Source organism: Protopterus annectens, chromosome 6.part0 (genome assembly GCF_019279795.1).
Source record: "Protopterus annectens isolate FY-2018-M chromosome 6.part0, PAN1.0, whole genome shotgun sequence".
Taxonomy (NCBI): Eukaryota; Metazoa; Chordata; order Ceratodontiformes; family Protopteridae; genus Protopterus; species Protopterus annectens.
This window is the reverse complement of record NC_056737.1, coordinates 873347831-873362367: the sequence shown is the minus strand read 5'-3', so window position 1 is coordinate 873362367 and position 14537 is coordinate 873347831. Positions and strand designations below refer to the sequence as shown.

Here is a 14537-nt window from a genome sequence, read left to right as displayed (position 1 = left end):
TTTGTAATTTCTTAGACTACAACAACTGCTACAAGTTTACATTGTTGTGAGTTCTGCACAAATAGAATACTGTATTTTTTTCCTACTGAACCTTCACGATTCTGAGACTGAGTAAACGTTTTGTTTTTGCATATGCTGTCTAGCTACTGTACTATTTACCTCACTACCTGTTTCTCTCTCTCTCCATTTGTACCAGCCTTCGAGGTCCTACATGTCCCTGCACCTAACCTACTGAATGTAATCTGCCTATTGCCCAAGGAATTAATACAGAGCAAAGAATTTCACTACCAGCTCCCTGGGTGACCTCCCTGAAAAGAAAGTGAAAGTATGTGGTCCCTACTTAAGACTGTAGCCATAACATTGTGTTATATATACTGCTAGGTTAGGCAAGACCCCAGTCAGGGCAACCAGCAGCCAAACTACCCCGTCTTCTAGCATTCCTCTTACCCCTACTCATATATTTTAGCCATTTATTCCTTCCCCTTTTCTTCCCCACTCTTGTTCTTTCTTAGACTCCTAGTACTCACAAACTCATCTCCCTTTCTCCCTCAACTAGATACCCCGTAGCTGACTTACATACTTGTAATTAGGTAGCTGACCACTAGGTGGCACCTTTATACCAGATTTCTTGCCTTTTTAGTCTACAGATTTCTCCTCCTTATCTCCTCACATAGGCTCGCTGACCTTTTCCACACCCTCCTTGCTCTATCAACCAGACTAAGTCCCCTGCTTCTCGTCCCACTGGCTTTCCAATCTTCTCTGTTTTAAGGCATCTTACATCACTGGCTACTCCTCAAATATACTACTTCCATTCTTTCTAAGCCTCTTATCTCTTTTCCATACCTCTTACCTTCTGACTCACCTGCACTCTCCTTACTTCACTGATTGTCTCTCTTGACAACATACGCCTCTGTCTCAACCCGCTCCATTCGCCCTACGGGCTCACTCCGCTCCCCTACCCTGCCCCCAAATCTCACCTGCCCCCAGCACCTCTACATTTATTTCTAACTTACCCCTCCTACCACATCTATCATCCAATCTCAGCCCTCTCATTTACTACCCATCCCCATTCTGTTATCCATTCACAGTCCTGTTATAACTACCCCTCCCCAATTCTTTCATCAAATAATACTCCTCTTACTTCCACACCCACTACTACTCCTCCCACTCCAATTCCTACACCTCTATACACTTAGTCTTCCCCTGTCATTGTCCTCCATTTTAACTCTATCCATCCATTTTCTGCACCTTCCCTTCTTAACTAGCATATTAAATTCCTTTCTCTACCTCATTAATTACCCCACCCATTTCTAAACATGCCTTCCCAAATTCCCTTCACTATCCAACTCCCCTGCTTCCTTCTCTTCTTACTAATACCTCTGTATCTTGCTACTGCTTACTCCCATAAAGCTCCCCAATTCCTTCCTCCTACTCAAACTATCCCTAACACCCAACTTCAAGCCTCCCTACTCTCTCACTTCCATACCATATCCTCCTCCCTTATCCTTCCCAACCCACTGCACCTTTTCCATCTCAAGCTATTCCCTATCTCTATAAAAACGCTCTCTTATATTTCTGCTAACCTCTGATAAATACTTACCATGCAAACACTAAAGGCCAAAACCTATCACCTGTAACGTCCTAGCCTTATCTGGAGACATTCATCCAAACCCTGGCCCCTGCCTCAGTACAGACTACTCCATCCCTCCACCCTCTTCTTCTCCCACTATAAATAAGACTTCCTCCCCTTTCCTTTCTCCACCCACTACCCCTCTTAGCACTCTTAAGATCTTCACTATCAATGCCCAGGGCCTTAACAACAAATTTCACCAGGTCCAAGCTTGGATTGATCACAACCAACCTGACATCTTAGCCATATCCGAAACCTGGCTGAAACCCCATATTTCTGACTCAGAAATCTTACCTCCTGGTTACCACATCCTCAGAAGTGACCGCATAAATAAAAAAAGGTGGAGGCTCTGCTCTAATGTACTCCAATCTTCTCTCCTTAATTCCTCTTCAAATCCATACCCCTCAATTCAAAAATTCTGAAATCACAGCAGGCCTTCTCAGGTTGAATAAACATAAAAACATCTGCATAATTCCCATATACATCTCCCCTGGCAACAATATCTTCACCCTTGAAGATTTTCTTCACTGGGCCTCAACTGAAATAAAATATGAAACCTTTATTCTAGGCGATGTCAATATTGACTGGAATAAAATCAACATGCCATCTCCTTCACTATCCATTAACCTTTATAACTTCACCCAAGTAATCCATTCAACAACTCACCCTAATAAAAACCATCCTCCAGGTTCCATCATAGATTGGATACTAGTCTCCCATCCAAAAAAAATCATTCTCTCTGGCACCATCCCTGACACCTTCAGTGACCATTTCCCTGCCTTCATCCATCGATCAACAAGCTCCATCCAACACCAACATGTCTATATTCAAACTCGTAACCTTAGCAACTTTAACCCTTCAATTTTTTCTAACATCTTTAAACAAATTAACTGGCAAATCTTAAACACTCTCCCTCTCGACAACTCTGTAGAGCATTTTAACTCTATCTTCTTAAGTACTCTTAACTCCCTAGCCCCTCTAAGAAACAAACGAATCAAAGCCAATTCTGCTCCCTGGCTCTCCAAAGAAACTAAAAAATTATGCGTCTGAGACAAATACTGGAAGCTTTACCAGAAAAGTAGACTGTCCTCTGCCTTGCTCCAATACACACAACTCCGCAACCAAGTAAAAAAACTTATTACCAAGGACAAAAAAAAATAATATAATAAACTTCAGTCCAACAACAACAAGAACCCTAAACTATTCTGGAAATCAGTCAACTCCCTTCTTCCTGGATCTAGGAATAACCCCTGCCCTGATCCTAGTTTAACTGATAGTGAACTGTGCTCCCATTTCAACACCTTCTTTACCGAAACCATAGCTAAGCTAACCAAAACATTCCCAAATAAGAATCCATCTAACTCCCACCACACAACTCAAATAACAATCCCCTAAATTTCCATCTCAAACCTGTATCCACCATTTTTATAAAAAAGCTTTTATCCAAATTAAAGCCTTGCTCAAATGCTCCAGACAACATACCCTCCTCCTTCCTCAAATGTGCAGCTGAAGGTCTTGCTCTCCCAATCAGTATCTTGATTAATAGATCCTTAAATGAATCATATGTGTCCAAACTCTGGCGTTCAGCCTACATTCTTCCTCTACACAAAGGAGGCAAAAACACGTCTATTTCTAACTTTCGCCCCATTGCCCTCCTCTCACCAATATCTAAAATTCTAGAAAAATGTGTCCACCACCAACTTTTGCCTTACCTAATTCAGAATCACCTTCTAACTCCCACCCAGCACGGCTTCCGTCCTGGCCACAGTACCATAACTGCCCTACTATCCTTCCTAGAAACTGTCAGTCTAGCTCGAGACTCTGGACTCTTTGTATCCACAGTACTGCTAGATCTTTCTAAAGCCTTCGACACTATCTCCCATACACACCTTCTCCTTCATCTTGCCAACTTTAATCCTCTCCCCTAATACTCTATCCTGGTTCTCCAGCTACCTATCTGACAGATCTCAAGCTGTCAAATGGAAGAACTCCTTCTCTTCCTTCTTGCCTACACCCACTGGCGTTCCTCAAGGATCCAACCTCGGACCCATGCTTTTCAACATCTTTATAAATAACCTTCACACTGTCATCCCTGACACTACAGTCATCCAATACGCTGATGACTCTACCTTGGTCTGTGCCGCCCCCAATATTCCTGAACTACTGACTAAAACTCAAATAGTGTTCTCCACTACAGAGAACTGGATGCACCAAAACCACATTTCCCTCAACTCCAATAAATCTAAAATAATAATTTTCCTCCCCTCCAAGGTTTCCTCCTTTGACAAAAGCACTTTCAATGTCCTAAGCCAATCAAACACTGCTATAGAAGTAGTCCCCTCTGCAAAACTCCTTGGCATTACCTTAGACGAACACCTCAAATTCGATCTTCACATTCAACATAACATAAGGGTTGGGAGGGTGGCCTAATGGTTAAGGTGTTTGCCTTACAACCACAAGGTGCAGGGTTTGAGCCTCACAAGGGATAATTGGCTAGGCTTACAATGGCTCGCAAGGGCAGTTAGCTTAGTACTAACCTATGAACAACCTATGAATAAAGAAAACCCACCAAAAGCTAGGTATGCTATATAGGAACAATCAATTTCTTTCCAACTCCTCTAGGCACACCCTGGCAATCACCTACCTTCTCTTCTATATGGAGCCCCTCTACTAACCAATCTGTCCACTTCCAACACCTCTAAACTTGAAGCTTGCTATAATAAGATCTCCAAATTTGCCACTAAATCCAAAACATCAATTCACCACTGCCTCTGCCTTCAATCTCTGAATTGGTTAGAACTCCCTAACCACTTGGACTATCTCCAACTAACCTGCGCTCACAAATTAATATTCTCCCCTGATAAATGCCCAGCCTTAAAGAACATTCTTCCCTCTTACATCTCAAACAGATCTCTGAGATCTGAACACCAAAACCTAATCTCCATTCACAAACCCAAACGTCCCGCCGGCCAGCTTCTACTCTCCTCCTCTCTAGGTAAAAAATGGAACTCTCTCCCTCCTTCTCTTAGGACTATACCTAACATTGAATCCTTCAAAAACAAACTCTTCCTACACCTATCTTCCAAATGGAAATGCTCCTGCTTTCACCCTACATAACTCTTCCCACTATGCTCTCCATACTCCTGCTCTACTTTACTCTTAACCTTATTCTAATTTCTCTAAAGAACCTGAACTAGCTGACTTTAAATAAACTCCAAGCTTGTAAATATTGTGAATTTCCTGAGAGTAACAAAAAAAAAAAAATTGTGTTTTGCTTTTTAAATTGTCTCATGATGTATATTACGCTTGCTATTTTTTTGAATGTATGAATCTTACTCTTGTATTTCATCTCATTCATTATGTAACATTTTTTGTATTTTGTAACCTTTATTGTACTGTATTGCACATGGAGCTTTTCTCCCCGGGCCTCCACTAAAAATGGGCACTTCTTGGCCCAGTGGACTTCCCCGGTAATCAAACTGAAAATAAATAAATAAATAAAAATGGAGGATAAGGCAAAATCTATGCAGTCAAAGATTTCCTGCAGGTACAGCCCCCTCGCTTCAGCAGAAACTGGCCAACAAAAAATTGGTCCTTTCCAGCTACTGACAGACCACAGAGGGGTACATACAGACGTCCAAGAGGCAACACAGAAGGGAGGAGAAGACAGGTCCCAATCTACCAGAAGGCAAACTCAATGACTTGTACCTCATCTGGTCAAGCAACACTCTCTTGGCAGCCCCCTTGGGAGGAAAACTCGCACTTTTTTCAGAAAACTGGCACAATGTCACAAAGGACAAATGGGTCCTAGACATAATTTTACGAGGATACAGATTCCATTTTCACACCTTGCCAGTGAAAAGAGGAATGCCAAACCTGCCACAAAATCAATGGGCAGAGGCACAAAAACAAATTACAGCTCTCATGGACATGAGCCATTCAACTGGTATCTACTCGAGAGCAAGGTCAAGGATTTTATTCGAGACTATTTCTAGTGCCCAGAAAGGACAATGCCTGGAGACCAATTCTGGACCTTTCAATTCTAAACACCTTCTTACAAGTACCCAAATTCAAGATGCTAACACTACAACAGCTTCTTCCCATGTTGGGCAAGGAAGCATGGCTAGTAACGTTGGACCTCAAGGAGGCATCCCTGCATGTCCCTATCAGACAAAGTTGCAGAAGATACCTCCGTTTCATTGCAGGTTCAACCATTACCAATTCTCTGCACTGTCCTTAGACTTATCTACTACGCCCAGAGTCTTCACAAAATGCCTGGCACCAGTAATTGCATACTGTAGACAGAGGAATTCAGATATACCCATACCTGGATGATTGCCTCATCCAAGCAGAAAGCAAAGACATTCTCTTACAACATCTGGCTTTTGTAAAACATCTACTAAGTTGCCTGGGGTACACAGTAAACGAAAATAAGTCAAAACTAGTACCCTCACAAAATGCGACATTCCTGGGTGCCAGCTTGAATACAACGGCCCAGAAGGCTTATCTGACACCAGACAAACTACAACTGACTCAATATTTCAAAACAATGGCAACAAAGACCCAACTAACTGCAAGACAAATTCTGCAGGCCTTGGGCTTCATGGCATCTTGCATTCTACTAATACCATTTGCAAAGCTGCATATGAGGAAATTACAGTGGTACCTGAAAAGCGTATGGTCTCAACACAGCCACAGCTTGGACACAATGATATCTCTCATTCCCTGCCTACAACAGGAGTTTCAGTGGTGGTCACAGGCATGTCACCTCAACAAGGGTCAGCCTTTCACCTTGCCCCCAGCCAGGCAAACTATGACAGATGCATCAGACTATGCCTGGGGGGCATACATGGCAGGACAGTGCGTTCAAGGCGTATGGACTGCAGGTCTAAGGAGTCTGCACATCAATCAAAAAGAGATGCTAGCTGTACAGAATGCTCTGACAGCCTTCAAGAATCTATTGCATCCAGGACAACTTACAATAAAGACGGACAACACCACAGTAAAGTGGTACATAAACAAACAAGAGGGTACACACTCCTACCCTCTATGCAGGCAAGCAATGACCTTGTGGAACACCGCTCTGGCTTACCAAGTTCAGTTACAAGCTCAATTCCTGCCAGGAAAGAAGAACACATTGGCAGATGACCTCAGCAGAAACATCATGGATCCCCACGAGTGGAAACTGGATCCACAAGTATTTGCAATGATAACTCAAACATGGGGCCTTCCAGACATAGACCTGTTTGCCAGTCTTCAAAACTATCAACTAACAAAATTTTGTACAAGGACACTTCACCATCAAGCTTGGAAAGTGGACACACTCTCATTCAGTTGGAAAAACCTGACAGTATATGCCTTCCCTCCATTGCCTCTTCTCACAAAGGTGCTTCTGAAAGTCAGAAAGGAGAGACCACGACTGATACTCATAGCCCCAGACTGGCCACGCCAGCACTGGTACCCACTATTGAGGAATATGGCCCAGGGCCCACCTTGGATCTTACCACAAATTACCCATTTGCTCACACTGCAAAACAATCAGATTCTTCACAGCCAGCTCAAAACCTTAAATCTGGCTGCATGGCAAATCACCTAAGCACCCAGCTAGCTCCTCTTTCCCAAGCAGTTATGGATGTTATTCTGGAAGCTAGGAGGCCAAGCACCAGGAAGGCTTATTCGGACAAATGGAAAAGGTTTTGTGCCTGGAACCAAGCTAAAGGCCAAAACACAATTCAGCCTCACATGCCTCACATTCTACAGTATTTAACTGAGATGTTGCACAAAGGACTTATTTTTTCTTCCATTAAAATCCATGCTTCAGCTATTTCAGCCCACTACAACACGGATCCACCCTTATTTTCTCATCCACTTCTAAGGCAGTTCCTCAGAGGGACAAAAAACATTAGGCCCCCCAGGAGAGCACCTACACCAACATAGGACCTCAATTTTGTTCTGGAAAAACTTACGCTACCTCCCTTTGAACCAGCTTTCTCTGCAGATCTTCAGTTCCTATCATGGAAGACTGCCCTGCTACTAGCAATAACTTCAGCTTGAAGAGTCTCAGAGCTGCAGGCACTAATGGCAGTGGAAACTTTCCTCATTTTTCATCAAGACAGAGTTTCTCTATGAACTAATCCTTCCTTTATGCCTAAGGTGGTTTCCAGTGTGGCTTTAAATCAAACCATCCACTTACCCACCTTCTTCCCAAATCCACAGAACAAAGGAGAGAGACTCCTGCATTCCTTGGACATTCACAGGCAACTTCGTTACTACTTGGATAAAACTAAGGCTTTCAGAAAATCTGACCAGCTCTTTGTATCCTATGCTACAGCTTCACAAGGGAAGGCTATATCAAAACAAACCATTTCCAAATGGATAGGACATTGCATTCGTTTCTGCTATACCCATCATGGAAAACCAGTTCCTGCTACCATTAGGCCCCACTCTACCAGGGCAACAGCTACATCTACAGCCTTCCTCAGGGGGGTTCCAACCAAGGAGATTTTGGAAGCTGCAACTTGGAGTTCAGTACACACCTTTACCAAACACGATCACTTACCACTTTACTCTAAGACTAGGGTGGGCTTCAACACTGCAGTTCTGCAGGGCCTTCTAGCCTCCTCTGACTCCTCCACCCATCCTTAGCTTTGGGATTCAACCAAAGTATGATGACTGCAGCAGGGTAACACGAACATAGTACAGTTTTGTACCTACCATAAATGTAGATGTTAGAGTGTACACCCTGCTGCAGTCCAGGTTACCCTCCCTCCACCCCCTCTGATCTAACTGGCTAAATCTCTAAAATACCTTCTAACCCAAGTGTGATGACTGCAGCAGGGTGTACACTCGAACATCTACATTTATGGTAGGTACAAAACTGTACTTTTGGTGTTGCTATGTATGGGTTTTGAAGGGCTGTGTTCTTGAAGTGTCGTGCAGGTGTTAACCTTCTCCTCTCGACTTTCTAGCGCAGTCTTGGCTGGAGAGAGCTTTGCTTCCAGTTTGGCTATGCAAGTGCATCTCTTGCAGGTTGTAGTGTTGGGTGGTAGGAGGAGAGGGTTGTCTGTCTACATGAGGCAGTTGCTGCATTACCCCAGTATGCCCAGATTCACCAGATGGACAGGAGAAATCACCGAAAGCTTGACCCATGGACATGCCTGTTTAGTTCCTTTTTTTTAAAGTACAAGAGCTGTTCTCCCTTACCTTTGTAATGTACTTTGCAATTATAGGCTGTGTAGTGCCTACAGTTAATTTCTCCTTATTAACAAGGAGAGTTGAGTGCTTGTATCAGTTTAAGGCTTCCTAGTGCTTTCCAGCAGGTTCTAGAGCAAGTGCTAGTCACAGGGGTTTCAGATTTTAGTTCTACTACTGAGAAACCAGCTAGTTCTAAGGAAAAATTTGAAGAGCAGACTTTTTCGCACCTGGAATAGTTCAACTGTAGCCCCGCGGTGCTGCACGATGTGAAAAATGCGCAAACATGTGCTTTTTTAAGCCAGAAAGTTGGAAGGGATAGAAATAAGCCCAAAATGGCTAAAATTACAATTTCAGAGCTGGAAATCACTCCTCCCACTGGTAAGCAATAGGACTTCCCTCTACCACCGCAAGGTCTGGATAGCTCTGAACACAGAAAATAACGTTTTGAAACCAACAAAGCCTGGGATCTGGACTATACTATCTAGGAAAGGTGGGAAATGAGCAAACAAAATAGTGTGTGTGTGTATGTATGTATGTATATATATATATGTGTGTGTATATATATATATATATATATATATTTTTTTATATATATATATATATATATATATTTTTTTTGTTAAAACAGGCTAAACAATGCATTAATATACTAAACACAGAAAAGGCTAACACACTTGAGTGTGTAGCCCTAAACAGTAAATACAATTATAACTACAAAATTAGCAATTTAAAACTTTTTGAATTAAGCAAGGCAAGTGCAGAACTGAAAAATGATTTAAGGAGTAGTAGTACAGTAGAATAAGTAGCTAGTCTACATATACCAAAAGTCTATATACAGAAAAGCAGCTAAAACACAGTAAAGCAATTCAGATGCAGTGCAACCTAGAGCATTTGAGTTGTAGCAGTATTAAGGCAAATACAATTTTAATAAATGCAATAAAATGTACTCTATATTTACAAAATGTTTGAGAAGCACAGTCAGAACACAAGGATATTCAAATGCTGCCTTCTGTTTAAATCGTCGCTCACAAGACTGTTTCCTGTAACAAGGCCACATCTTGCTGGAAAATTCTTACTGCACTTTTTTCAAACCATTTCTTAGTACACTTTAAGGGAGTGGAACACTAAGTTAATAATTTGTAGTTTTGCCTTTTCATTTAGTGTTTAAAACTTTTTGCAGGGGAGGCATAAGATTATTGTGTGTGGGTGCATTTAAACCTGCCTTTTTACATCTGGTAAAGCTGAATATTTAACCAAGCTTTTCTGAGAAGTGTCAGTGAGGTCATAGCTGCAATTGCACCATGCTTGCTGACCTTTACAGCAGTTTGAGAAAGCTTTAGAAGTCTCTCTAGCACTGAATCTTGAATAACTGTCTTCATATTTTGTTTTCTTGTGTTGTAATATATGGGTCTATCAGTTAATAGTTCTAATCCATGAGGTGGTGGAAGTATAAATCTCTGTGCAGTATTTGAGTTCCTGTCATTTAGAAAGTATATTTTAGCACGTAGCAGTTTAGATGCTTTGGTGGTATCCAGTAGAATGATTACTGATGTTCATACGTTTTTCTTCACCTATTGTACTGCCATTTTCTTTCATCCAGAGAAAAAGCATCATGTACGTCTCCAAAGGATGGTGATAGTGGGCTTGGGTTTCTTAATGCCCAGCAGTTCTAACTATTTTTCACAGCTGGTGGTTAATTCTTTGGGTGCCTCTTCTAATTTATATAGCCCTTGTATTAAATGTAGTGCCTCTCTAAAAGGAATGTCCTCCAGTGGTGAACAGAAGAAAATAATTCCTTCATATCTAATCTGTATAGCAGCCCATTGAGTGTAAACGTGGCTGGCATTTACTGGATCCTGATTGTCACTGATCTGCAAGTCAGACAGCTGCTCAGGAATGACTTTATTCCTTTTGTCTGCAGGTGCTGTACAAGGTGGAAGGCTTAGGGTGGCACCCTCTAGTTTTGCCCAGCTTTCCTGTACAAAATATTTACTTGGGTGTCCTTGCCACTGGATATAATGTCGGATATTTGAACAACCTCAGCTTGTTTTCAGCCAACTAATGTAAGTTTTCTGGCCTTGCTGTGCTGGTTATGAATGAAAAGCATAGAAATACCTGAAGACAGGAAACCCCCTTTAATGGTAGCTGTATTTGTTGTCCTGTGTGGATGCCTGGGAACTGACATTGTGCTGTCACAGCTAGATTGGTGAGATACTTAGTAGGCCACATCTCAGTTTGTGGCAGCATAGTAGCTTAGCGGTAAGATTTTCTGCCTTGCAGCTCCAGTTTTCAAGTAAAGCTTTGGTTACTGTCTGGGCATTGCAGTTTCTCACTATTGTGCACATTTTGTCCATTTACTCTGTTTTCCTTTCCTCTCCTAAGTGTGCTGGTTTGGATACATTATATTGTCCTTGTGTATGTTACCTTTGCTATTTTATTGCCTCTGTCATGGTTGAGTAGGACCATTTCACTTATCAGTTAAACCGGTTAAGAGGGAAAATGATTTTGTCCTTCAGAAGAATGACAGGGGAAGTGGGAGAAACAGAACTCATTTAGGTGCAGACTGGGGAGTTTCTGCATGGTAGGGCACTGTCGTGCCCCAAGGATGATATGGAGTCTTCAAGTCTTCATACTCTCTTATGGTGTTCTTAACAGAAGCCGGTTTTCCATTTTGTGGTGGCGGTTCATGTTTTATTTGCTAGAGCTTCTTGCAGATGGAGCTCCTTCGGAAGTAGCATCAGTCTTTTGTATTCATTAAATCTACCCAGCATTTTGGTGCCTGCAAAGTAAAGGTCCTCTTTGTAAAGAGGGCTCTGTGATAAGACTGCATCATTGCCTTGAATATCTCCAAAATCATGAGCAGAAAAGGCCAGTGAAGAATGAGCTTTGCAGATGCAGTAAAAAAAAATATCAAGTTTGGTATTTGGTAACAGAATCATAAAAAAAGCTTTTCATCACCCTGGAAGTTGCCTGGTTAAGATTAAAAGACTGCCTTGCATTTGTGTGTTTTTTTTTTTTTTTTTGCGCCCAAAATATGACATAAGGTGCTGTGCTTTTGCCCCCCCCCCCAAATATTTGTCTCTACCAGGCTTACTACTGTTTCCTGTGGGAAGGAAGGCCATCTGTATTCAGCTGCAGATATTTTTCAGTCATTATGAATGTTGCTGCATTAGTGATTCTTCCAGTGAGGGTCAAACATTGTAAGTGACGCTTGTTACCCTTCTCTTTGGGCAGAGACGAGATAGATGCTGAATATTTGTTTGGCTGGAAAATGGGACTTAAACAGGGAAAAGTTTTATTTGCGATGGACTTTTCACAGATATGATATTACATAAATTATAGAAAGCTTGCTTATTGAAACTGTATGCAGAGCTGTTTAAACATGAGCGTTCAGTGTTTTTTTTTCCCCCCAACAGAAATACCTTGTGTATGCCATACTGTGGTCTTTAGCTGGTGACAGTCGATTGAAGATGAGAGCAGAACTTGGTGAATACATAAGAAGGGTTACAACTATTCCACTACCTTCTGCACCAAATATTCCAATTATTGATTATGAGGTAATTGCTGTTGGATACTCTGTAGAAGCTTAAGACTTTTTCTGTGATGGATGCATTCACTTGGTCTACTTTAAATTTGTAGTTCAGTCTTAAACTCACCAGAAGTTATGTGGGACTTAAGTCTTTAAAGCAGTAATATTAAGCTATGGTTAAGTCCCCCCTTAAGATGAATGGTTTTCATTTTGCAAGTTCCTGTTGGTAAAATATTAATGCAGAAAGAAATGTTTTGCTAGCGTTTCACTTGTTTTAATCTAACCTTACTAAGCTTTCATTCTAGAAGATGGTGCTATATCACATCTGCATTGATTTTCCATTTTTATTATTTGATATGTAATCCATTGAGGAATATCTTTCAGTTGTTTGGACTTCTAGTAACGTACAGTTTTTTAATGTTTCATTATTCTGAAGGTTAAATTCTCCTTTGCTTGATTTTATTATATTGGGGCCCTACTCAGTGTGTCCATGATTAGAGTATCCCTCCTCCTAGCTTTGGTTTTCTTTGAACTTCTTGTGTTTGGGTCACACAATCCTCCTGCACATGCCATGAAATCACTTTGCACAACAAGAGTGTGACTTGCCCCAGAGTTTGCCATTGCTTTTCTGACATTTGCATTGCTTATATCTTGATTCTGGTATTCATTTTGTAAAACTTCATGTGTGGATTCTGCATTAGCTAAATTATTGAAGTATTGTGGCCTCCCGTTTCAGCTAGCAGTAGTTTTTTTTGGGGAGGGGGGGGGGTAGATGGCTGCAGAGCATTGCCATAAATGGCAGGGAGCAGTTGATAGGTGTGTACTAGGCTAATGGCTTTGGAGCCTTTACAAGCCTAGCCCATAGAAGTGCCCTAGCATCATGCCGCCCAGCATTAGTTCCCAGTGCCTCTGTCAAGTAGACTCCACTGGAGTGATCCCCAGGGTTAACTATCTATTTCCCATCCAGTCAGGATTTCTCTTGAAAGAGGGCCAGTGAGGTGCTCTGCTTGACATGTATGGGAAGTCTATTCCAGAACAAAGGCATTTTCTGGGTTATGAACCTGTCCCTCCAGCATGTTCTGATTACGGTAATGAGGTTGAGGTCTCTGGAGCATGTGGTACAGAGAGGTTGGGATTTCTTTAGATGTACCATTTCTAACAGAGCTGGGTCAGACACAGCTTTGTAAGTCAAGGCGAGATATCGCCTCTTATTAGACGATATGAGACAGAGAATAGCTGGAGTTTTTTGAGTCTGTCCATGTAGGACATTTTTAAGGCCTAGGATCCTTTTTGTAAGGTATTTGTGTGGCCTTTCCAGCTGTTGCATGTGTCTAGTGAGGTACATGCCAAACGGGGCATTATACTTGATTGGCCTAATGAGTGAAGGGTAGAGAGAGATGGCATGGTGCATCTCAGATGAGCCAAGGATGCAGGAGATGCAGCATGCCTGGCTGCACTGCTTTGGAAATTCATGGTAAATGAGTGATCAGTGTGTTACTGGTGTGAGGATCCCATGCCAGAGTACTGATAGAAGTTCAAGGAAAGGAAGGGCAGCTATCAGTTGACCATTTGGTCCCCGTGTGGTCATACCTTTACTGTTGCCTAGCAAGGAAACTAATATGACTTGAGTTGTCTTCTGCTTCCACAGATGGTGAAAAGACTTTGAGAGTTGCACCCAGGACATTATTCTGCCTATCCCTTGGTAGAGTGGTCAGATCATAGGCCTGCTGTACACATTAGTCCAACTGATGCTACTCCTTTTAGCTGGAGAAAATTGGTAGCTCTTAGGATAAAGAACGTTTCTCCCTGGATTTTCAAGATGGCTTCATACTGATCAACATGTTTAGAGCTCTCACAGTGTAAAAACTGCAATTGTGAAAAAAAGCCAGTGAAATATGTGTAAATGGGTACACTTCAGTTAATTGCTACCAATTACCCTGTTTGGCTGCCAGCAAAGAATAAATTTGGATAAAGTAACAAAGTCAAACCGAAAATGAGAAAAGAAGACTTTCTAGCTGGGAAGAACATTGCAGCAAAAAGCAGTTCACGTTTCAGCTTTAGTACAGCAAATGGCCTCAAATAATTGAGGAAAAAAAAGTAAAAAGTGTTCAAAGGTCTTTAAAGTAACTAAAACATTGAAGGGGTATATGCATTGAAATAACAAAAGACTGGAAAAATAGAAGC

At 41.7% G+C, this 14537-nt stretch overlaps 1 protein-coding gene across 1 annotated transcript in view; it reads left to right on the top strand.

The window, feature by feature from the left end:
• The window catches only part of DYNC1H1 (dynein cytoplasmic 1 heavy chain 1), a 3754902-nt gene that overhangs the window by 1907075 nt on the left and 1833290 nt on the right, over positions 1–14537 (top strand). The window contains exon 47 of the mRNA XM_044073590.1: positions 12241–12381. Within this exon, the coding sequence (XP_043929525.1) occupies positions 12241–12381 (141 nt within the window). The remainder of the gene's footprint in view (positions 1–12240; positions 12382–14537) is intronic.